Source organism: Typopeltis vanoorti, chromosome 9 (assembly GCF_054136105.1).
Source record: "Typopeltis vanoorti isolate ZY-2024b chromosome 9, IOZ_Tvanoo_1.0, whole genome shotgun sequence".
Classification (NCBI taxonomy): Eukaryota; Metazoa; Arthropoda; class Arachnida; order Uropygi; family Thelyphonidae; genus Typopeltis; species Typopeltis vanoorti.
This window is the reverse complement of record NC_143557.1, coordinates 97,937,538-97,963,362: the sequence shown is the minus strand read 5'-3', so window position 1 is coordinate 97,963,362 and position 25,825 is coordinate 97,937,538. Positions and strand designations below refer to the sequence as shown.

General features: G+C 36.0%; 1 protein-coding gene across 5 annotated transcripts in view; it reads left to right on the top strand.

Moving 5' to 3' along the window:
* Positions 1–25,825, top strand: part of LOC150103285 (uncharacterized) — a 454,389-nt gene that overhangs the window by 109,038 nt on the left and 319,526 nt on the right. For all 5 annotated transcript variants that reach the window (XR_016548822.1, XM_090397913.1, XM_090397914.1 and 2 more), the window contains exons 7-8: positions 12,617–12,933; positions 23,288–23,923. Coding sequence is in view for 4 of the 5 variants with exons in the window: in XM_090397913.1 (XP_090254039.1) it covers positions 12,617–12,933; positions 23,288–23,923 (953 nt within the window). In the remaining variant the exon portion in view is untranslated. The remainder of the gene's footprint in view (positions 1–12,616; positions 12,934–23,287; positions 23,924–25,825) is intronic.

Genomic DNA, 25,825 nt, shown 5'->3' with positions numbered 1-25,825 from the left:
CAGAATCAACAAAGCTGGTGTGGTAGGAAGGCAACTGAATAAATTTATATGGAATAAGAGAGAAATTAGTCAATACAGTATATAGCTAATTTAGTGTTTTGACTAATTTCTCTCTTATTCCATATAAATTTATGTGGTATGAACAGATGGCATCAATGGCAATATCATATTAAAAATGAGGATATTAGGAAAGAACTTGACATTGTTTTCTCTGTATTTCTTGTCCTATAACAGCATCTTATCAGATATACTAGCTTGTTAATTTCAACTTTACACAACACAGATTCAAAATCTGTGCATGCACTATCATCTTCTGCACTTTGTGGACACAATTCCTCTGCATTAACAACACTCCTCTTCCTCTTTTCATATTTCTATCCTTCTGGAAAATTATATATCCTTCCGTTTCGATTCCCAACATCACATCCTCCTCAGACAACCAAGTTTCACTTATTCCAATTATCTTTAGCCATACTCAATCAGTGTAACAAACTCAGCTCTCTCATTTCAAATACTCCTTACATTCTGTACAAACATAACAATCCCTGTGTTTTTAAGACCATTCTATGAGCACCAACATTCTCTGCTCTAGCTTCTGTGCTGCACCTCTCTCTCTCTCTTCAGTCTGACTACTCCCATTTCCCTGATCCTGACTCTGATTTCCATTCCTACCTGTTTCATCCATATCTTTATGCATTCCATCAGCTTGTGCTGTTGTAACCACATCTTCAACCTCGTATCCATCTTACTCCTGTGGTACAATCCATTTGTTGTGCTAACACCTGCTTCATGAGCAGACTGTGATCGTTTATTACATTAACTTCTTGACTCTCTGCCTTCTCAGAAAACAATAGCCTTTTCTAAATGCACAACATCAGACCTATTCAAATGCAATCCATCAACTTTAAACCATTTCAACTTTCCTTCAAATTCACTCCATAGATTTACAAATCAACCTCGTTAAAGGTCTTTCTGCTTGATTATACTATAAATTAAATACACCAAGAAATTATATACAGTCATACCCCTACTTTCGCAAATCTGGAGTTACGTGGTTCCTTATATGTACGTATTCCCATCCCGCTTCATGCCTCACCGCTAGTCGTATCTTTCAGGTGCCTGCCGTATTCGCTAGTTTCGCACATGCTGTGAACAAGCACTGATGTGTTTCGCGCGGTCTCCATTCATACATGATTTTTATAGTCTACAAACCTGCGATTGTTTAATGTTATGTTCTTGATAAAAATTTTATCATGTAAAAAATAATAATGTCATTCAGAAGAAGCAAGTCCAATTCTTCTACAGCTAGCAAGAAAAGAAAAACATTGACTTTGGAAACAAAACTCAACATATTAAGGATTTTGAAGGCAGAATGAAAATTTGTGAACTAGCAAAGAAATTTGATCTACAGGAATCCACAGTAAGAACAATCATAAAAGAAAGGTTTACAGATTTTGGAGGACATAGATTCTAACGAGGAACGAATTGTAGCCACAAGGCAAGGAATAAAAAAAATCATTAGCTTGCTATGAAGAAATTTTGCATGACAAAAAAAAGGCATTATGCCGTTAGACGAATCTATTAGATTTTATGAAACTATCGACATCGAAATAACTTTCTTTTTTTATGTACGAAAAACTACAATTATAATTATATTTCGTAAAAAATATAGGTGTTTTTGTAAATCTTTGGGCCCAATTGTATGTTTGTATATATAAATTACATGCAAAATTATACCCCGAGTTACGCGAATTCGACTTGCGCGCTTTTTGTTCGTCCCATCTACCACGTAACTTTGGGGTTTTACTGTACTTGGTTTTGTGCTTTATCCAAGCGAAAGCAAACAAAAGTTTGCACCTGAAGTATTTTCTGGGTCTGGGGAAACTCTTATATAGAAGCTAATGACTTCAGATCACTTGCCTTAGTATCCCATAATGCAAAACACATATCCTTATGGACATGTATAATGCTATGCATTGTGGGAAAGGTCACTACCCAGACCGGTTTCGACCTTTATTGAGGTCTTATCAGTGGGAGCCAAACCCAGAGACGATACTAAAGTTGAAGTAATGCAGAAGTCATATTTTCATATACTTTCCATTTCATTTCATTTCATGCATTTCATTTTCATTCTAATTCAAGTGATGTGAAGTCCTTAGCTTCTATATATGAGTTACCCCAGTCCTGAAAGTACTTCAGGTGCAAATTTTGTTTGCTTACACTCTTGGATAAAGGATAAAACCAAGTATATAATTTCTCGGTATCTTTAATTTGTAGTATAACCAAATGGAAAAACTTCCAACAACTATCTCTAATCCAGAGTATTTTAATAATAAGGTGAGACACCTTTTGTCAACTTGTATGTGAAAATATGACTTCTGCATTGCTTCAACCTTAGTATCACTTCTAGTAATTTGAAGTCATTAGCTTCTATGTATGAGCTCAGCTCGCAACCATGTACTCCCTTCTGCGACGTCTGTGGCGTGGTAGAAACTGTGGGGCACCTCTTCTTTCACAGCCCGCCAGTACAGCGTGTTTGGCATAGGCTGGCCAAGGTGCTTGAGATCCCGGTGCTCACACACGCTGAAGTAGTCCTGCTACAGTTACCACTCCCGATAACCAAAAAAAGGAAACACCTGATTTTCCCACTAAATATGATCAAACATCACATCTGGAAAATCAGGAAAAAACACCTTCTCACTGAGGAGGACCGCATTTATCTCCATATTAGGAACTGTCTCTCTGCCGTTTCCTGGAGCAAGAAAGGTACCGGCTGGGCGAAGACAGGTTCCTCAGGAGATAGTGCGGTCCACCAACCATCTGCAAGATCATACAGGTGTGTGTGCACTTATAACTGTTTCATGTTGTAGGTGTGGGAGCGCTTTTCGTACCCTCTCCCAAACCAAAATCCATGTTATAGATTTCTATCCAGTTCTCTATTCCCAGTTTCAGGCTTCTGTCCCTAGGTCGGGGTTGACCTGAACAAACCTGGACTGCGAAGACCAATACCGAGGTGGTCCCAAGCCCTTTTCGGGGTGGGGTCTTCCGGGCCAGGTCATCTCCCTTCTTATTCCTGGTTTTACAGTTCTGTAAAACCAGGAATAAGAAGGGAGATGACCTCTAGAGATGTCAGATGTCTTTAGGACTATGCGGAAATGTTTTCCGCATAGTCCTAAATTATATTTACTCCTGTTAAATTTGCTTAGTCTCCTTTGTTTTCCCTTTTTAGGATTTTTCTTTTTCAAAAGTGAAAAATCAACGACCATTTTAGAAACATCCCTGGGTTAACAGCTAAAACAGGTCAGCTGAAGCCTCTTTTACCTACTCTACTACTATGCACTCTATCTTTATTTCCTCTCCTATTATCCGCTGAATCTCAGCCTATCTTACTCCACAGGCCAATGATGAGATACAGTGAACTCAAAAATTATTATTATGTATGTTCTTCTATTCTATATTGCCCCAGTCCTGAAAATACATCAGGTGCAAACTTTGTTTGCTTACACTTGGATAAAGGATAAAACCAAGTATATAATTTCTTGGTATCTTTAATTTAAATCAAATCTCCTTTGCCTCACTCAACTCAGCGATTTTACTGTTCATTATCTCTACTCTCCTTCTGACTTCCTGTTGTCATATCTGGGTAGCATACTAACTACTTTTTACCTGCTACAACAACTTCCTCAAGTCTGTATCGGCATTCTTTTTTTTCCCGACTAAGTCATTTGTGCCCATGACCACCACTAATTTTAATGCCTGCCCAGTCTTTCCTCTTCTGCAACCATCAGTTATTTGTTTCATTGTTCCACCAGGAAAGCATGTTTTGTGCACTTTATTAGTCATCACACACCTGTAATGATCAAATCCCCCATACAGTGGTATAAGACTATCCTTTGTCTCTTTCTTCATAATACTAACTTCCTGTTCTCATTATCCAATCCCTTTAGCTATTTTAATCCTATTCCAGATGTTTCATTTCGCTTTTCATTTTCACTAACCCTTCTATTACAGTCCCGACTCCTGCTCCCATTTCTAATTGCTGTAATCTATCAAGACACTTCACATACCTTAATGCTTTCCTTCTATTCATTTATCCATACAGTCCACAAATCTTTCACATTTTTCAGTGCATACATATGGCAATTTTCACAATGCATCCACTGTGAAAAATCCACAACAAAGCTAGATCTTCATTGAACTTTTTTTGTGCTGCCAACGTGCAATTCTTTATGGATGCCATTTTCAGAAGCATAAGCAGTTAGAACAAACAAATAGCAGAACACTATATAAACAACAAAAAATTCCAACAACAACACTACTGAAGGACACGTATCCAAACTGAAAAAAATGCAGCACAATTTGTGATAAAAAAAAAAAAAAGACACACTACACTGTACACTAATTAAAAACACCTTTTTTTTTTTTATCAAATCTACTGCTATTCATTCACTTGCAACTCTAGTGCCATTTATATATATGAGGGAGTACCCCAAAATAATCAGAATTATTTTTTAAAAAAATTATTCAAGTTTATAATACCATATCCTGGTCTCCTTCAAAGTACTCTCCACGTGAGTCAATGCACTTGTCCCAACGTTTTATCCACTGCTGGAAACAGTTCTGGAACTGTTCAACTGGAATACTATTTATGGCCTCCAGTGACTTTTCTTTCACTGCGTTTGCATCAACAAATTGCTGTCCTTTCATGTTTTCTTTATCTATGGGAATAAAAAAAATATCGCATGGAGAGAGATTGGGTGAGTAATGAGGGTGGGAAACAACTGCCATGTTGTTTTTTGTCAAGAACTGTTGGACAAACAAGGCCATGTGGCTGGGACATTGGCATGAGCACCAATGGAAAAAAGCACCCAGAACTATGAACCAGTTCACACAGATTGGTGTAGAAAACTGCAGACTTACGATGCCTAGCAGCATCATCCATAACTAGAAAATGCACGTCTGCCAATTTCAGATTACAGTTATTTTTGGGTATCCCCTATATATATATGGGGGGGGGGGTGCCTACCATCAAACTATCATCTTATTACTCTAACCCATCAGTATTGTCTCTAGAGTAATAAAAAAAAAAGTCATTATGAACTGTTAACACTTCTTTAACACCTGGAGAACTGTCAGATGATCAGGTGACCACCAGTGTTGATTTTGTTAATTAATATCCATAACAGATCTCATTTCATTCACCTCTGGACATGTGCCATGGAAAGGATTGGAGAAAACTCTCTGCTGTTGTGCTAGCATTATGAAGTTATTTGACAGTGTATGGCATTGAGAGCGCTTTAGCACATTGCCTTCTTATGGTCTGCCTTGCTCTCTTCTTCATATTTTTTTTATTAATGCAGGTCTTCCTTGGCTTTGTTATTTCACCCTCTTGCTTATATACATCAACAAGCTTCTCTCACTGCCCTCAAACTCTGTCCACAGTTTTGCTAATAATAGCACTCTTTACTCATCTTACTCAGTTATTTGCTGTATTATTGATCAACCTCGCATTGCTCAAACTTCAAGATCATCTCTAATATGTCCTCTAAACGCTTATCTCCACACCATCCCTCAGTGGACGAAAATGATCTATTTACTTTAATTCTTCCAAAACATAGATTCTCTAGCATTTTGATTTGTTGGTCCTGCTACAGGACCAATTATTTGTTTGTTGTTTTGCCTACTTATCTAAAAGATAAATGATGTCTTATACAAATAGATGTGTTGCAAAAATGGCTATATGTATGCACTAAAAAATGTGAAAGGTCTGTGGACTGTTTGGATAAATTAGAAGAAGGAAAGTGTTAACGTATGTGAAAAGTATCTAGATAGATTAGAGCTATTAGAAATGGGAGCAAATGTTGGGACCGTAGTAGAAGAGCTTTGGCGGGAGTTAGTGAAAATGAAAAGCAAAATGAAGCATCTGGAAGAGGATAGAACAGCTAAAGGAGAGACTGGCTGATGATAAGGAGAAAGAGAAAGTTAATCTTGTAAAGAAAGAAAGAATCAAAGGATAGTCATATATCAGTGTGTGGAGACTCGATCATTAGAGGTGTGATTACTAATAAAGTGCACAAAACATGCTTTCCTGGTGGAACAATACAGCAAATAACTGATGCGTTGCAGAAAAATAAATACTGGGCATTAAAATTAGTGTTAGTCGTGGGCACAAATTACTTAGTTGGAGAGAAGAAGAATGTTGATAGAATCTTGAGGTAGTTGTTGCATCAGTAAAGAAGAATAATGTTAGGAAAGTCGTAGGCTGATGCGTTGTAGAAAAGGAAATACTGGGCATCAAAATTAGTGTTAGTCGTGGGCACACTAAAGGCACACCAGCCTGGGCCTTAAGGTTAGAGATAAACTCAGCCTTTAGGGTAATCATAGAATATCAGGTGCCACTAATAATGTTAATTGAATTCTTAGAAGCCTTGGGTTCTCTGGCTTATTTTATTTGCAGTTGTGCCCTACTATTTTCAATTGAGACATCCCTGCACACACACACACAATCACAGGTTTGATGTTTTATGAAGGGTCAGTCATCATGATCAGAAACACATGTAAGTAAAGAATCAAAATATTTATTAAACTCATTATATAATGCCATACAAGTTAAAGTAGTTATCAAATCTAATTTAAGCTTCTACCATTCTTTCACTCTCTCACTCTTAAAACATTATGCATTGACTTCAAAATGTTAGCAAATTCAATAACTCAACATATAATACATTCTTAATTACAGCTCAATTGGACATTTAGGCATTTTAACACACAAATAATCTCTCTCAGATTAATTACGACAGAATCTCTATCTAACTGAAAGTTCTTAAAGTTCATTTCAAAAGCATAGTCATTTACATAAATCTTAGTTCGTCACTCTTTCTTCCATTACAAATTTTAAGATGCATTCTCTTAAAGCTTTTAGTCAATCCTCAAAAGGGACTAGAACAAGTGAGAGTACTTATCTATTCTTTATCGGTTTTCTTCCATCCTTCCTTCTTTGTTTCGACTCTGGTTGTCTCGATCTTATCACAACGTGGGTTACATGTGCTCACCTGAGCTGGGTGCTATCTCTCTACTAAGGTTTTACGTCGATGACCTTCTCATTGACGGCCTACGGTTGATCTTGCCGAAATCTGCTGCGGTGTCATGCTGGAACTTTTCGTAAGTCAGCCCTCAAAAATGAGAGCTGAACTGCAATGAATTCTTGGAGCACACGAAGAGAAATGCAGAAACAAGAAAAAACGGGGTGATTTACTTCCGTGTCGCGGGTTTTATATGATCCCCTAGAGCGCCACCTTTCCGAATTTGAATTTCTCTTATCGTCTCAGGCTGGGTGACTTCACCGATCAACATATGGGACTTCTTGTTTCCGGGAACATATGCATCATGATGTCTTCTCAGATGTGATGCCCGCGGGTGCTTATGCTGCTCTTATAGTATTAGGGCGATCTTTGCCCTATGTTGCTGAATAATATGCATTCTTTCATTTATAATATTTCACTAATGATTTCTCTCATATCTGCCCCTTTTTGCTGACTTACATTCATGAGTCAGCAAAAAGGGGCATATAATTAATGTATCTATATGCTAGACATATAGATACATTAATTTAAATTCACGTAATTCACAGTTTATTATACAAGGTGTTGTTACAAAAAAAAAAACATAGTTACACTGTGCTAAAAGATAACTATGCATATATATTTTTTGTTAATTGTTTGATTCTGGAATAGTGACGTCATGTAAAATTGAAGTCGCCTATTTCAGATCTAACATTATTATCATTATCCTTAGACTCCATGAAGTCAAGAACTCATCATGGGAGGTCCCTTTGTCATACACACAACTCATTATACCATGCCTTAAACATGTTCAAACTCCCTGCAGAACCCACACTCTCAGGCACTGCATTCCAATCATTCACAACTATCCATGCACAAAAACCTCTTCCCACTCCTTTGCTCTCACACACACCTTACACATTTCCAGGGATGACCCCATATTTCCCTCATCTCCCACCATTTTATGAAAAACCTCTTCAACGTTAATCCTTAGGCTCCTTAGGATTTTTTTTAATTGCTGAGAATGTAAATTGCTCTCTGGAGGTCCCTATGACATACATTGGTTCACAAAATTCATACAAATATTATATCCCACAACCTTATTAACAGCAAGTTTGTTCACTTACAGTCAGTCTCTCCTCCTTACTAACTTTGTCTCTATCATATCATCCCTTGTTCTCCTATCCATTAGACTCTGTAAATTGCATCGTCTCAATCTCTCTTCATATTCAACATTCCAGAGATCAGAAACTATTTTGATCATTTGTCTCTGGATCCTTTCCAAAATATCTTCATCCTTTTGAAAAATCAGGTGACCAAATTTGTGCACTGCAGTAAATATGTGGCCTAATCTAGGCTTTATACAATGGAATCAGAATCTCCTTACTTTTACAAGTTAGTGTCCTCCACATCATTCTCAGAATTTGTTGTATTGCCTTTACAATTTTGGCAACGTGTTCTCTAAATTTTAGATCCTTATCCACCATCACCCCAAGATCTCTTATTTTCATCACCTCCAACATTATATCTCCACCAAGAGTACATTCTGCATCCTATCTTTGTTTTCATATTTTAAAATCTATTACAAGAACATGACTCTCTTTAGCAAAACCATGCTGTCCAAATATAAAAATAATACCACTGTTGTCAGCCCAATTCTGGATCCTGGTTCTCATCAGCCTATCCAAAACTTTAATCACAACAACTGACACTCAGATAGGCATATAATTTGATGCTTTAGTTCTGCCAACTTCCTTTTGAAGTGGTAGAGTCTTCTCTTCCTTCTACTCCTTTGTAACTTGACCTAATAAAACTCATATTAAACAAATATATCAAGTCAGGTGTCTTCCTTGTACATTCCTTCAAAATGCATGGTGATATTTCATGCCTCACAGCCTTATTAACATCAAGTTTGTCACTTAGCCATATATCTCTTACTCACTCATAGTCAGTCTCTCCATATTCACTGCTTGCTCTCAAACTCTCCATGATGTCACATTCACAAGAATGAAAGGCCTTTAAAATATTTTTTTTACTTGGCGACATATCAAAGCACTCTCTATGGGTTTTTTTTTTTTTTTTGCTTCATCAGCTAACTGCTGGCTATACTGTGTAACCTTACCAAGTCACCCTCATTACCTGTCCTTTGTGCTCTTCATGGAATTGAATCTCATCTTATGTTACCTCCACAATGATGCCTTCTTTTTCTGTATTTCATGCTTAATCTCTTCATTCAACCATTTCACATATATCTTATTTAACCTTCTCACCACTGAAATACATTTAGACATGACTTCAATTAGATAGTTCTTGAATATCACCCAAGCAGCATTGATCTCCTTTTCACCCAACTCTTCATTCCATGCTCTGTCCCTTCATTCCATTACTCTCTCCCTTCCAGCAGTCTCAGTCCCCTGAGACTGCTGGAAGGGAGAGAGTAATAACTGCAGAGAATGAATCTGAGCAAGTAAGAAGTGAAGTAAAAGAGTGGGAGAGTAAAGAATGAAAGATTGAGGTGGTGCTTATGAATAAAGAAGTGGGTAGCATGAGTGTAGAAAATGAGAGAATAAGTGCACATGACAAACAGGGAAGTGGGGAGACTCAGGGTGGACAGGGGATGCACAGCATGACAAAGGTTAATGCTCCAGGAGGATGTGAATGCACATGTAGACAAAAAGGGAATGGAATGACCTGGGATGTGAGAAAAAACAGTTGGATTTAAAGAGAGTAAGGAGGAAATGAAATGGTATCAGTGAAACTTGTTATAGATCCAGGAAATGGTTGCTGTGTTTGTATACAAATGCTAAAAGTTTCAGAAACATGGTAAATGAAAATTATATACATAGTTAATCCTTATCCAAGTGTAAGCAAACCAAAGTTTGCACCTGAAGTATTATCAGGACAGGGGCAACTCGTGGCAAAGGTGGTATAACTTTGCATCACTTGCCTTAGTATCCCATAATGCAAAACACATCTCCATGGTTTCAACCTCAATAAAGGTTGAAACCCAGACAGGTTTCAACCTTTATTGAGGTCTCTGCAGTGGGAGCTAGACCCAGAGATGATACCAAGATTGAAGAATTCAGAAGTCATACCTTCTTATATGAGTTGCCAAAAGTTGTCTTACCTTATTATTAAATTCCTCTGGATTAGAGAAAGATGTTGGAAGTTTTTTTCCACTTGGTTATACAAGAAATTATATACTTAGTTAATCCTTTATCCAAGTGTAAGCAAACCAAAGTTTGCTCTTGAAGTATTATCAGGACAGCGACTCCTACTGAAGAGACCTCAATAAAAGTTGAAATCGGTCTGGGTAGTGACCCTTCCCATAATGCATAGCATTATACATGTCTGCAAGAAGATGTGCTTTGCATTATGGGATACTAAGGCAAGTGATGCAAAGTTATACCACCTTTGCTACTAGTTGACCCTGACCTGATAATACTTCAGGTGCAAACTTTGGTTTGCTTACACTTAGATAAAGGATTAACCAAGTATATAATTTCTTGTATAACCAAGTGGAAAAAAAAAATTTCCAGTAAATGAAAATGTTGCATTGAATTCATTCACCCAAAAATGTTGGAATAAGTGAGACATGGTTGGATGAGGTTGATATCCTGACTAATAAAAATGGAAGAGTATGATGTATTTCATGAAGACAGAAAGTTAAAAAGGGAAGTGGTGTGTTATTGATCATAGAAAAAGAGTTATGTGCATACAAGGTAGATGTGCAAAGGGAAAATAGTGGTAGTGGTTTTGAGGCACTGTAGTGTGAGATAGAAGTAAATGGAATGAAATACTTTGTGCTATGTTGCTATAGTACTGATAATGTTGAGGTAGTGACCAGGAAATATGTAAGCAAATTAGCCAATCAAATGGGAAAAAGGGTGATTTTAATTATGCCAATATAGAATGGGATGATGACATAGCAACCGGAAGTAAAGAAAATTAGTTACTTGAGTTTTTGAGGAACAACTACCTCAGGCAGTATGTAGTTGTAACAGAGGGCACACGAGGATTGAGGATCTTGGATTTGATCATTTCATCAGAAGATGTTATTATAAATGAGGTGTCAAATCTACCTTTATTTGGTGACAGTGACCATGAAGTGATTACTTGGATGATTGCCAACAGTGTGAGCACCTTTGTAAGGAAAGGTTATATGTGTAACTATAAAGTTCGTGATTATGAAAAGCTCAGGAGACAGCTTGTAGATGTAGCATGGAATGAGGAGTTGGCTGGAAGGGAGATCAATGCTGCTTGGGTGACACTCAAGAACTATCTGGTAGAAGTAATGTCTAAATGTATTCCAATGCTCAGAAAGTTAAATAATAAGGTAAGGGTGAATGAATGAAGAGAGGAAAATAGGGGAGGAAAAAGAGCATTATGGAGGCAACATAAGAGGAGTGGTAATAATCATTTCCATGAGGAATACAAAGAACTGGCAAGGATGGAGACTTGGTTGGTAAGAGAGTAGAAAAAGTTCAGTATGAGCAACAGTTAGCTAAAGAAACCAAAAAAAAAAAACCCTAAGGAGGTCTTTCGATATGTAGCCAGAAAAAAAAAAAAAAGAAAGAAAGAAAAAAAAGAATGATTATTGTGGAATGGCATTGATTGAAGAAAATGGTATAAGGACAACTGCTATAGTGGATATAGTTGAGATATTTAATGAGCAGTTCATTCAAGGTCTTTCATCCTTGTGAATGTGACATCATGAATGTTTGAGAGCAGTGGATAAGGAGAAGAGACTGACTATAAATGAGGAATAATATTAATTGATATTAATAAGGCTGTGGGACGTGATGATATATCACCATGTATTTTGAAGGAATGTACCAGAAAATTGACATCCACCTTGACATCTTTGTTTAATGTAAGTTTTACGTTAGTTCAAGTTCCAATGATGTGAAAGGAAGGAAGGCAAGACCTTACCACTTCATAAAGGAGATGACAGAATTCCAGCATCAAATTATATAGGCCAATCAAAATTTAAATGCTGGAAAGAATCAAAATCCAGAATTGGGTTGACAACAGTGGCATTATCTGTGATGGACAGCATGGATTTGCTGAAAAGTAGTCATGTTACCTACTTATTACAATAAGGTGAGAGCAACATTGGACATTTGAGATGGACACAGTACTAGACTTGCAAATTCTTTTGATAGATTACCATGATAAGCTGATAGACAAACTAGAGTGGTTGGGTTGGATATTAGACTAGTGCATTGGATTGGAGATTGGCTGTCTGATGTTGATACCAAGCAATTTTTTTGCATGGAGGGTTGTGAATCATTGGAATGCATTGCCTGAGGGTGTGGTGTGTGCAGAGAATTTGAATGTGTTTAAGGCATGGTATGATGGGCTGTGTGTATGACAAAAGTTACCTTCTAGATGAGTCTCTGACTCAGTGAAGTCTTAGGATAATAATAATAATTCAGCATTATGTGTTTTTACCATTAATTTTGAAAATATTTATAATTTAGTTAGGAAGGATAACTAAATTGAAAATGTAAATTTGCTGCTTTATTTAAATGACATTTTCTCTATATTTATAGCTCTTCACCAATCACTGGGGAGTATCAGACAACAGTGTACCATAGTTCAAGTGTAACTGATTTGTCTTCGACTCAACCAACTTTACCCACATTTCCCTTTTCTCAGTCACATCTTCCTCCTCATTATCCTTTTGCACCTTATCATCACATGAACTTTTCTCCATATTTTGCTGGTTCTTGGGGGAATTTAGTTCACCAGCCTCTAGTCAGTAATCAGCCTGATTCTGTAAATAAAACAGATATCAGTGGTCAAGTTAGTAAAGAAGTTAGAGCAAAACGTAGTCAGAGTGTAATGTATGATCCTGCAGTTTATCCTGGTAAGTATTAATAAACTTGATTAATTTTATTATGTAATATACTTGTGTCGCTTCTCTGTGTTCTACAGATATCCCTCCCCTTGATAAGCAACAAACTTCCTGATATTGCATTAGTAGACCTAGTGTATAATAAAATAATCTTGCTACTTACGTTCTCTGCAAGGTATATCTAGGCATAGTCCAGCTAATGGTATGTATAGTACATTGTTGAGATCATGATTTGAAAGAGCTTGGTGTTTTCTCCATATTTAATGTTCAGTAGCCTCAAAAAGCATTATCTGTTCTTATTCCAGGTCACTATGAAGATCTTTATTTCTTTTAAATGAAAATGACAAGCCAACTCAACACAATTGCTGATTTCTCACCTACTCTATGTGGTCTTTGAGTAGGCGTGTCGGTTGTCCCTTACGCAGTAGCACTATCTCGGTTTGTAGACTTTCTCCTGCTCATGAAAGTTACTGGCATAATAATGTAGCCAGCTTGCCATGCCTCTGTTACATCCTTTGGTCCACGGCTCTTTATTCTTTATTCAGAGCAACCCATTTGGGTTTCCCCCATCCGCCACCCGGGGGACGTGCCTGGTAGGAGTGTGGTCTCCCCCAAGGGCCCTAAACATCATGCCAAAAACTATCCAACATTTGCTCAGTATCTATCATAATTTGCTTTGAACTAATTCACAGTCATGGCACCTGCAACAGAATCTGGCACCCTATTTCACTCACTCACTACTTTCCAAGAAAAAAAACCTACTTCTAACAGCCTTGCTAACTATGCTCTTACTCAGTTTTTCATAGATAGCCCTTAGTTCTCCCACCACCAGACCTGTTCTGAAACATTTCCCCTGAATTAATTTTATAAAAATCCCTAAGTAATTTTTATGTCTCAATTATATCACCCCTTTTCTGCCTATCAATCAATTTCTGTAACCCACAAATCTTCAACTAGATTTCCTCCAAAGTAGGTTCTCATAAAGTAAGTCTTCATTCCATAGACTCCTACTATCAGGGATACGGGCAATGCTACCATCTTGGTCACTCACTTCTGAATCCTCTTCACCTCCTCATCATCACCAAGTAACTCTGGTGCCCAGATTTGCATGCAGTAGTCAAGATGGGGTCTTATCAAGGCTCAATAAAGAGGAACAATAACCTTCTTGTCTCTGCTCATCAAAGTATTCTTCAGTAACCAAGTAATCTGATGAGCTGCTTTAGCCACTTTTGCTACGTGTCACCTTAACTTTAACTCCCTATCCAGTAACACTCCCAAGTCCTGGGCTTCGTCAGTTTCCTGGAGTACAGTTCCACTAATCTGGTATACAGCTGGTAATCTTTTCATCCCAAAATGCATAACTTCACATTTGTCCAACTCTCCAATACTACAACAACTCCTGATATGTTGATTGGTTGATAATTTGCTACATCAGTCTTGGAGCCTTCTTTATGCAATGCAATGATTTTTCCCCCTTTCTACTCTCTTGGGACTAACCCAGAGCTGAGACTTAGATTAAACAATATGGTCAAAGACACTGACAATTCCCTTGCGGCTTCACATAAAACGTGAGCTGGTATGCCATCCAATCCCACAGCTGTATTCACATTAAGGTTCTGTAATATGCTATGCACCTAGATTTCATTTACCTCAGATCCCACATAAGCCTTTGCCTCTCTTGTTCCTACAGTATCACCACTTAGATGATATACACTTGTCAAGTGTTCCCTTAGTAATTCTACTATTTCACCTGATTCCATTATCTCCTTACCATCAGCATTCATTAAAATTATTCTGCCATAAACATTCTTTCTTTAACTTGCAGCATGTTGAAAGAATTGTTTGGGATTATCTTTAGCATTCATTGCTAATTTCCTTTCATACTATGCAGTTTAGTCCCATGGTATTGGTCACTGGATGGGAAAGATACAGACAGTGCATGGAAAGCCTTAAAAAATACTTAAATGATGTAGTATTGGAACGTGTCCCTAAAGTTCAAAGAATAAATAGGATAGGAGTGAAATGGATGTGCAGTCTCATTAAGCAAGATATTCTCAAGAAAAAGATGATGTGGAAGGAATACCATGTCCAGTGTAAAATTATAAGATGCAAGCTAAAAAGTTGAGTCTGAGTATAACAAAAAACTGACTTTGCAAGTTAACATGCAAAAATAGTTATGCAAAATAACTATTTTTATGCTGCAAGTAAAAGAATAACTCGACAGAATGCAGAAGAGATTGAACTAATGAATGTTCATTTTGTTAAGAGCTATCATCCTGGCAAGTGTATGCAACATAAAGCTCAGTGCTAACTCTACACTAGATGAAGAAACTCAGGTATATGAGGATATGGTGGTACATGGTGTTGCATAAACTGAATAAGAATTTGACAAAAGGGAATGATGGAATATCAGCCCAAATGCTAAAAGAGCTTTCAGTTGAACTTGCCGTGTAATTTTAGTCTTTTTGAGGGAAAATTCCACACGAGTGGAAAGAACATACGATAATTCCTTTGCCTGTATGATAATTGTACAAAGGACACATTCTTCAAAAGAATGTATGATGATCTCTTTCTTAGGGTGGTGCAAAGACTGATGCATCTATCTAGTGGCCTATCTTCTGGTTTTTTGAAGATTTTGGAAAAGTTGGTAAAAGTTCACATGCAGAAATAGGTTTACAGAGAATCTATACTTTGCAATGAACAGCATGCATGAGTTTACTAAAGGTCATGCTTGAATAACTTGCTCACATTATATGATAATGTTCTAGTTAAATTCAACAAAGAGGAATGGATACACCATGATAATTCTGGACTTTGCTATGTTTTTCTGACCAGATACTGCATTTCACAGGATACTTATGCAAAAATCTTCCATTCTTGCATAAGTTAAGTTGGAGGATTGGAGGATCATTGTCGTCTGAGCAATTTAAGCATAGGCCTTTTATGTCCTGTTCCTGCTCTGCAGATAAAGTCGATCTTTCCACTTTAATCTTGGACGTCCGCAGTCTCTTCTTCCTGTAGGTTTATATTTATATGCTAATTTGGGAATCCTATTGTTATTCATCCATTCTGTGTGGTGCATCCAATTTTGCTGTTATTCTTCTATTTCTTGTATGATGTTTTTTGTATCTAATCATTCTCTTATTTCTGTGTTTTTCTTTTTATCTAACCTAGTGAGTCCCAAGAGGAAACTTCATCTGTGCTGTTTCCAGTCTTTGTTTGTTTCTTTGTTTTAGAATCCAAGTTTCACTTCCAAATTAAAGAGATGGTTTAGAGGTCATATTATTTAATCTTAATCGTGTTTCTTTAGTCATTTGTTTACCAAAATTTCTTTTAATTATGCCATTCATTCTATTGTAAATTTGTAGTCTTTCTTCCAATTGTGAATCAGTATTATATTGCGAGATTATATTTCCCAAGTATGTGAATTCTGTAATTTGTTCTATTATTTTATTGCTAAGCATAATTTTGACTTTTTGAATGGTATTTCCACACATTGCCATAGTTTTTGTTTCAGAGATTTTCATTTTAAATTTTTTTGTTATTTCATTTAGATGGTTAGTTGCAATTTGGACTTTATCTTCTGAATTTGAAATTAGTACTTGATCACCTGCATAAAGTATCGTATTTAGATGTATATTATTTGTTAGTTTAACTCCATCTTTTATAGTTGTTTTCCATTCTTTTAGGAATCTGTTTATATAAATGTTGAATAGGATTGGGGATAAGCCAGAACCTTGTCTTACTCCTTTATTTATAGTTATAGATTCTGATAATGTTCCATCTGTAAATTTGCAAATTTTTGTTTCTCTGTATAGACTTTTTATTGCATTAATTAATTGAGGAGGTATTTTATCATTTTGTAATATTTTCCAGAGTATATTTCTGTTCAAGTTATCATATGCCTTTTCATAGTCAATAAATAGAAGAAAAGTGAGCAGATTAAATTTTCTTTTTTCTGTGATCTGTTGCATTGTGAAAGGGGCATCTGTGTATTCTCTTCCTCTTCTAAAACTACACTGTTCTTCTTCTAAATAATTTTCTATATATTTAATTTGTCTGTTCTTTAAAATGTTTGCATATAGTTTAGATGCGCTGTTATTAAGAGAGTAATGCCTCTGTAATTTCCACATTTGTCCTTGGGACTTTTTTTTGTGAATATTTATTACTGCTCCAGTTTCCCATTCTTTTGGATCTTTTGATATTTCCAGATATTATCGAAGAGTTTAAGTAGGTTTTCTTTTAAGCTATTGTCTGCATATTTAAAGAGCTCAACACATATTCCATCCAGGCCCAGGCTTTTTCTATTTCTTGAGTTTTTAAATTCTTTTTCTAATTCTTCCATTGTTATTTCTTCTGTACTTTCCTGTGTATTGATATCTTCAATTATGTGAGTTTTGTCATTGTTTTGTATTTCTTGTTTTTCGTTCCACAATGTTTTATAGTTTTCTATCCAATCCGCTTTGGAAATTAGATTATTTCTTAATTGGTCATTTTTTGCTGTTTGTAGTTGCCTGAAAATTTTAAAATCTACTCTTTGTAGTCCAGTGATATCCTACTCTAATGATTTGATGTATTTATTCCAATCTTCTCTGCGTATACTTCTGGAAAGCTTTCTGACTTCAGCCCGTAGTTTCTTATATTCTATATGGTCAGCAGTGTTTTTACTCTGCAGATAGATTTTAAAAGCCTGTTTTTTCCTTTCGATTAATTCCTTTAAGTCATCATTCCAAATTCTGAGCCATATTTTGTTTTTGTTTTTTCCCTTAATTTGTATCCTAAACTTTCTTCTGCTGCTTTCAGTATGGTTTCCTTTGTATTTTTCCAGTCAGTTTCAATATTGTTTATGGTTGGTTTTATTTTATCTCTTATTCTGCTTTTATATAAGTTTCTGATACTCTCCTTTTCTAGGAGGTGAATTTTAAACTGTTTATGAGATGTTGGTTCATTATCTTTTTTCTTTTGAAGTATGTGGTTCTTTTTTATTAATTCTAATCTGCTTTCAACTAACATGTGATCACTATCAATTTCGCTTCCTCTAAAAACCCCTTGTATCCCAGATATTATTATTTAGTTTGTTGTTAATAATAATGTTCTATTATTGATTTAGTTTCTTTTGCTTCCCATGTGTATATTTTTATGCCTGAAGAAAGTTTTGCTGATTTTTAGACTATTAAATATGCATAAGTCTCTTAATAAAATTCCATTGTTATTGACTATTGATTCTCTCTCTCTGATCCAATGCATCCTGTTATTGGGTTATTTCCCACTCTAGCATTGAAATCTCCCATCAAGATTGTTGCTTCATTTTTATTTGTTTCATTCAATACATTCCTGAAGTTTTCCGTAAGATTCTTCTGTCTTTTCCTCTTTTTCATCAACTGGTGCATAAATTCCGAAAATATTGAATGTTTGATTCATAGTTTTCATTCTAACTTTGATTATTCTGTCTGATACCCAAGTATAATCCGAAATTTTGTTTTTCCATTTTTTATTAATCCAAATTGAAACCCCAGATGAAGCCCATTTGTCTTCTGAAACTCTGAAGAAGATCATGACATAATCTTCCAGAATTTGAGATACCTTCTTTTTATTTTTTGTCTCAGTTATTGCTGCTATATCAGTGTTTCTATTTTTTAGTTCTCTGTTTAGCTCATCAATTTTGTGTGTGACTCCATGGACATTCCAAGTAGCTATTTTTAATTTCTCAAAAAGAAGTCCCTGTCCATTAGCCGGGTCAATTCCGATAAAATCCATCGGAATTTTTCTTCTTTAGAGCTTTGCGAGTAATTGTAAAGTTCCCCTGGATAGACTATCAACCTTTTGCAGGGTGAGTTCGGTGGTGGGGCTGCCACCTTAAGGCTTCCAAACCTGCCTTTTGGGAGGGAAAGCAGACTCCCACTGCATTGGGGAAGGAGCAAGCGGAACAACAAGAAAGAAAGAAAGAAGAGTAGGGACCGGTCTACGGATCGGTCCCTACTCTTCTATACAAATGTATACTATGTGAAGTAAGGCACAGTCCAGCATCAGGTGCCTCAGGTTTTCCATGCCCTTACTCACTAAAGTGAGCCCTTGAGATAGGATTGGAGGATATGTGATTAAATTATAAACATTTACTTGGATAAGGGGATGGCTGAGTGACAGATACCATAAAGTGGTCTTTGGCAAAAGGGGGGGGGGTTGCGTTTGTAAGATTTAAAGGTAACCACTATTGAGTAACCCAGAGATAAGATCCTGTTCCACTGTTATTTAGTCTTAGCATTAATGACATTGAGAAGGATTTGTCAGGAAACAAACAGCTATTTGCTGATGATGAAAAATGATTTGATAGGCTGGAATTGTGATTATGTGAAAGTCGTTGTCAGTTCAATATTAGTAAGTGTAAAGTTATGCACTTTTTACTAATATTGAACATGACATGATGAGGCATTCATTGGCTTAGCCATGTGTCTAGCCACCCCTATAACAAATGAGTGTGAGTGAAGGTATGACTATTATGAAATAGCCAACCATGGGATAGATGAGTATGACTGCAGGAACGATTGTAAAGAGCTGGGTACAGTTTTCAAATCTGAATGGGCAGGTAATGACATTATGTAAGGGTAATCATGGGCCCAAGGGATGTTGAAATGCATATGCATGAATGCCATCATCACAGAATGATGTAGTTACAGGGATTGAATATAATGAATATTGTAGTACCAGAGAGGATAGAGGAAATACGGCAGGAGAAGAGTATTATTAATGATAGCTAAAGAACTTCAACCAACAAACATAGATGTTAAGAAAGGTCATAGATGTGAGGGAAATGGTTCATTCGAGGCTGTCTGGTGTGAGATTGAGGCCAATAGGACAAAATATATTTTTGGTTGCTGCTACAGACTGGGAGAGAGGTTCGGAAGATGTGGATGACATGCATCAGCAGATTAGCTGATTGAAGACTAAGCGATTATCATGGAGACCAACTATGGTAATATAGATTGAAAGGAGAAAAGGGCACATGGCAGAATTGAATTTATAGGTTACTAAGGGATAATTACCTGAAACAGTTTGTGATGGAAGGTACAAGGGGTTTGAGAGTGTTGGATCTGATAATAGCATCAGAAGATCTATCTATAACTACAGTACAGTAGCAACTCTGATCGGAGAATGTGACCATGCAATGTTGTCCTGGGAAGTTGCTCAGCATGTGAATTTCAAAGCTGGAGATTATGACAAACTTAGGAGGCAACTTGGAGCATTGCCATGGCATAAGAATCTACATGGAATGAATGTCATTATTGCATGGGAAGCAGTCAGGAATTGTTTGAGCAAGGCAGTATCAGACTGCATACTGAGGTAAGACTATTGGCCTGGGGTTTTGAATGGAATAGGTGATGAAGGCATTTATTCCAATAAGAATGTTTCAGTTATTTGGCTTGAGCAGGTGGTATGTTTGGATTAGAATTGCAAAACAGCAGTTAGTCCAATGAGAGATGATATTGTTGCATCAAAGGCCATGTTACTGAGAGTGATTGAGTGAAAGGCATATAGTAGGAAAACAGACTTGACGAGGTTATGGTCAGTTACCAAGAGGAAAGTTAACATCTACAGTATATTTATCAACAAAAATGGTTAAAAGAGGTAAAGGGTGTTCAGAAAGTGGATAAAAATCATCCAGTATTCTAGCAGGCAGATGGACACTTTGTGTAAAATTGTTTTTGATGGCAAATATCCCTATCTCTTCTGGTTTGATCAGTGGAATTGTAGATGGGGAACCAGTCTGAGCTGTGAACATTGAAGTCTCCAAGTAAGATGACTTCACTATTAGGATATTTGGATTGTAGATGATCAAACCTGCACATACAGATAATGTAAAATATCAGAGTAGTTATAAAAATTTGGCATATTCTTATTCAAATTTGGAGAATTCTGATAACTATTAAAATTGAGCCAGTGTAGATTGTAAACAGGAGATTTATTATTTGCCATTCTCTGACATAGGGCATCAGATTTAACAAATGCACAGATTCTGGCCTTATGACAGAGGGAATGATGCAGTGCATAATTTAGTAAGTAGGGATATGGATATGATAGTTTCAGTGTGTGGAGCACTAATCAGGCCACATTTGGATTTCTGTGTGATCTTGTTACTTGGATATCAGTAATAAGAAACCAGAGAGAGAGAGAGAATCACTTGCTTCTGCACATATTCTCTCTCTCTCTCTCTGGTTTCTTATTACTGGTATCCAAGTAACAAGATCACACAGAAATCCAAATGTGGCCTGATTAGTTAATTATAATGTAAGGCTCTTGAATATTAACTATGAATACAGATTAAGGGACTGTGCTTTGCATAGTTTAATGAATATGAAGAGGTGATATAATTTAGATATAAGTTGGTGAGACTAGCCTGTTAGATAGACATGGGGGGGAATATTGTGTAAGATAATAAGTAGTGGGAGAGAATAAGATGTCATCTCTGAACTGTATAAGGTTATGTAAGTAAAGAAGTGTAAAGTAGAATTTTTGTATGTGTAGCGAATGATTGGAATCCATAGCCAGAATGGGTACTGAATACTGGGCTTTTTAAGGCAAGGTTGTTAGAAAGATCGATCGCCCATGATGAGATTTTTTGACTCCATAGTCTTACTCATAAAATGCCAATTTAAGTATTCTAAAAATTACCGAATTCATGGATAGGATACCTAAGCAAGGAAAAAGAATAGAGGCAGATAAAAAAAAAAATGGCGGATTGCAGAAGATTTTGACAAAGACAATCATATGCATTTGTAATGAGTTGGAATTATTTTGGATGAAGTTAAAAGTAATAAAATAGAAAAGACAGTAATGAGATTTATTGTGGAGTAGTGTACAATATTCTGTAGGTTATTTTATGCTTCTGTGGATTAGGTTGGATTCACAGTATTAGTAGTTGACTGGCTGCTTTATTTGATAATGGGCAAAAGGTTTTTCCACAAAATTGAATGAGTTGGACATGAAATGTATCTTTCGTTATGATTCTTTTAATTTTCATACTTGTTCATGCTCATTTTATATACAGGAAAACCTCGCTTAACACGAATTCGATATGTGCAATAATCAGTTAGTGGGATTGAGTGAAATGATACCATTTCCTGCTTTAAGTGATTGATTAATCAGTTAACACGATTTTTTATGTTATGCAAAATTTTTTGTCGCCAGTCTGCAGTGAGTGGCAACACTTTTCAGTGTAGCAACCAGTGGCAGCAGCAGCAGGTGGCGGCCGGCAACACTCGACAGTTTGACTCAAAGCTGTCATCACAAGCACAAGTACAATTCTCTGTTCTCTTGCTCAATCACTTTTCCTTCATTTTGTTTTAATTTAGATACATATAAGGCTTTATTATATTCAACTTCTGATATGGAAAAGAGAAAGACTGATAAAGAAAGCTGCAGTAATAAAGGAGCTATGTGGCAGAAGGTCTTACCTCGCTGTGCAAATGATTTCATTGGATTTAATAACCCAGCTGATAACATTATTAAAGAAATCAGCACAATTGGAAAAGAACCTTGGATTTAATGAACTGGATAATGAAGATGTGAGAAACTTGCTCGATTCCCGTTCAGAACAGTTAAGCGAGAATGATCTCCTTCAACTAGAAGAACAGCGTGCATATGAAGAAGAAGAGAATGTCATGACCAAGAAGCTAACTGCAAAAGAACTTGAGCTAATTTTCAGTCACATTGAGCATACTAAGGAAATTTGTTTGATGCTGATCGTGATATGGAATGAAGCTTCGAAGTCTGCTGAAATCTTGATAAAGTGATCGCAAGCTTTTGCAAATTGCATGATAAGATGAAAAAGTCGAGCACTATTCAAACATCTTTACTTAATTTTTTTTGTAAAAAAACATAGGTCAATCAAATGTTTAGACATTAAATAAAAATGTAAGCAATTGGTTTTTATTAACTTTCATGATTGGTATCCTCTAATATAGATTATACCTAATGTTTTTTCAAATTTACACAGATGGATGAATTATAATTATCCCTATTGTTCATTGTATTCACTTAACACGATTTCACTTAGTGCACATTAATTGATGGATTAATTAATCACGTTAAGTGAGGTTTTCATGTAATTCTATTTTAAAAAATCCCTTGATTTTTAAAATGAATAGACCATTTTTCATGCAATATCAGAAAAAGTCTAGGCTGTTTCTGACCTCTTTTAAGTATTCATATATTCATATCTGTCCACAGTGAAATCAGATGTGTGATTTAAAAAAAAATCTATCTTGTGTTTTATATATGGTAATAAGTATATTAAATCTAAAATTTTATAATATATATATATATATAAACTTGTTTAATCATAATAATAAAAAGTCTTTTGTATATTTAGGTCATCAGTTTTATCCATTTGGGCCATTTGTACCACCAGGTTTTACACCTCATATGTGGCCACCAGGTTCTCAAATGGAGACACCTTCTTCACCTGCAACATCAGTTCGTTCTCTAAATCAGTCTAACAGAACTCGGAAAAAAAAATCATTAGAAGATATAGATAACAAAAGAAGTCGTTCTCATGAGAGAGCAAGGTCAACATCATCAGAACGGCCTCATAAACAGAGACTTGCAAAAAACAGTGAATCATGTGAAGAAGAAAAAAGTCAAGAGGAAGAAGATAATGAAGAAGAAATGGAAGACGAAAATAATAGACACCTTGAGGAATTTAAAAGGTTAAGACCTACTAAAAATACTCCGAATGCTATTTCTGATGCGAAATCTATTGAAACATTTATAACAAAAACAGAGGATGAAAAAGAAATTAAAAACGAAATAGAGGAGGAAGAAGAGGAGGAGGAGGAAGAAGAAGAAGAAATAGAAGAAATGCAAATAGAGGAAGAGGAGGACACAGAAGAAAAAATTAGTGTTAGCAAATTTGAGAAAGGGGAAGAGCATAAAAAGTTGAAAGAAAATCAGATCAATAAAGAATTAAAAGATGATAATACTTCCTTTTCAGTCCATGTTGAAGAAGGTAAAAACTGTTAGTTATTTGATATTGTAAAAAACTTGACTAATCTGTATTAATAATCATAAGTTTTTATTATTTTTATGACTATTTAGCCTATTTTTGTTTAGGAGTGACCGTTTTATAATGTCAAAAATAGGCAGCTAAATAGCCATAAAAATAATATATTCTTAGAGGAGTAACATGGGAATTTTCCCAGAAATAATACCTTTCATAAGTTTTATTAATAGTGATTAATAATGAGTAATAACAAATGCCATTAATTCAAGCATAAGATTACTAATTTGATCCCTACTAAAAAATCCTGTGATCCAAACCCATCTGCATTATTGGTAGCATGAAAGTGTCATATTAGTATATACTCTTCTCTTTCAACTTTCCCCTTTGGTGATAGCTTATAAGTTGAAAACTGGAAAATAATTTGTGGCAGTGTTAGAAGCATTAATTAAAGATTAAAGCATACAGAATGGAAATGTTTCCCACAGAAAGAGCATATAGTCTGCTTTCTGCGCATGGCCTCTACAGTGCCCCCCCCCCCAACTACTACACGCAAACTACTATAAAAATGACTATACTCTTTCTCTGTTCATGATCTGAGAGAGTAAGTGACAGCAGGATTATTCATTAGCTTGTTAGAATGCCTCCTAATGCTTTGCTATTAGGTTCTATCTCACACTAAGCTAGTTGATGGTGTTATATCGGCTGCCGCCACGTTGTGGTATGGCTCACTGGCATTCTTTTGTATCTCCGTGTATGCCATTTTAAATATCGTTGCTCTTCCATTATTTTACTTCCCTCATTATTTTAACCTCCCTACTTTACTTACAAAATCTTCTTGGCTCTAATATCTGTATCACTTCTTACACGTTCATTCTATAAGGAAAGCAAATTCTATATCTCTGGCCAATTCCTAAATTTACTCATGTGCATACCCTAACTGTTAAAGGTAATTCCTTACTATAAGAAACGATGCTCTAATTTCTATCTGGGGGCTGTCTCCTCTTCAGATATTGACAAATTTATTTTTTTAACGCTGCACCAGCCAGTATCTTAGAATAGAGGGGACTCTTATTCGGGGAGACTTTTCCAGACCTTTGGTGCAGAAGGAGAATAAATTTATTGCTTATACTCATAATTCAAATGCTCTACTATGGCTACGTAAATTCAGGTTTGCAGTCGTAGCCTCTATAACAACATGTTATACCTTTCTTTCAATTCCTCCCCCTCCCGCTATGGTTCGAATTAATGAGTGGTAGTTTGGTTCACATCACAGGCAAAACTCAGGTATAAAAGACAAAGCATATTTATTGGAATCTAAAGACATAATATACACTTAGATCAATCTTACTTTCAATTAGTTCAATGACATGATAAATCAAACTATATCAAACTTATTAATATTCAAATGCATGAACAATAAGCCCTTCTTTCAAGTTAGAGAATTAACACACATAATGTACACTTCTAAAATATTCTACCCACTATGTTAGTCTTGCACATGTTAAACTAGTCGCAACCAAACTGTATGAAACTGATTGATACCCTAATACACGAACACCAAACCCTTCTTTCAAGTTAGAGAATTAACACACATAATATACACAATAATCTTTCCTAATCAATATTCTACCTACTGTGTTAATCTTGCATATTAAACTAGTCACAATCATCTATAATCATTCCTATCAATTTGTCTTATGGACAGTAACACTGCTAAATCACTTAAAGTCCTTAAATACTGCCCACACTCGATTAATACGCTGCAATAATTCTTCCCCTTTTCCGACTGGTTAATTATACAACAAAATCTGTACTTTACCATTTCGTGGGGGTAGGGTCTCCAGGTCCATAGGAACTGTCCTCCTTTGTTTGAACTACCTTTCGATTCTGCTATAAGCCTGCGTCCAC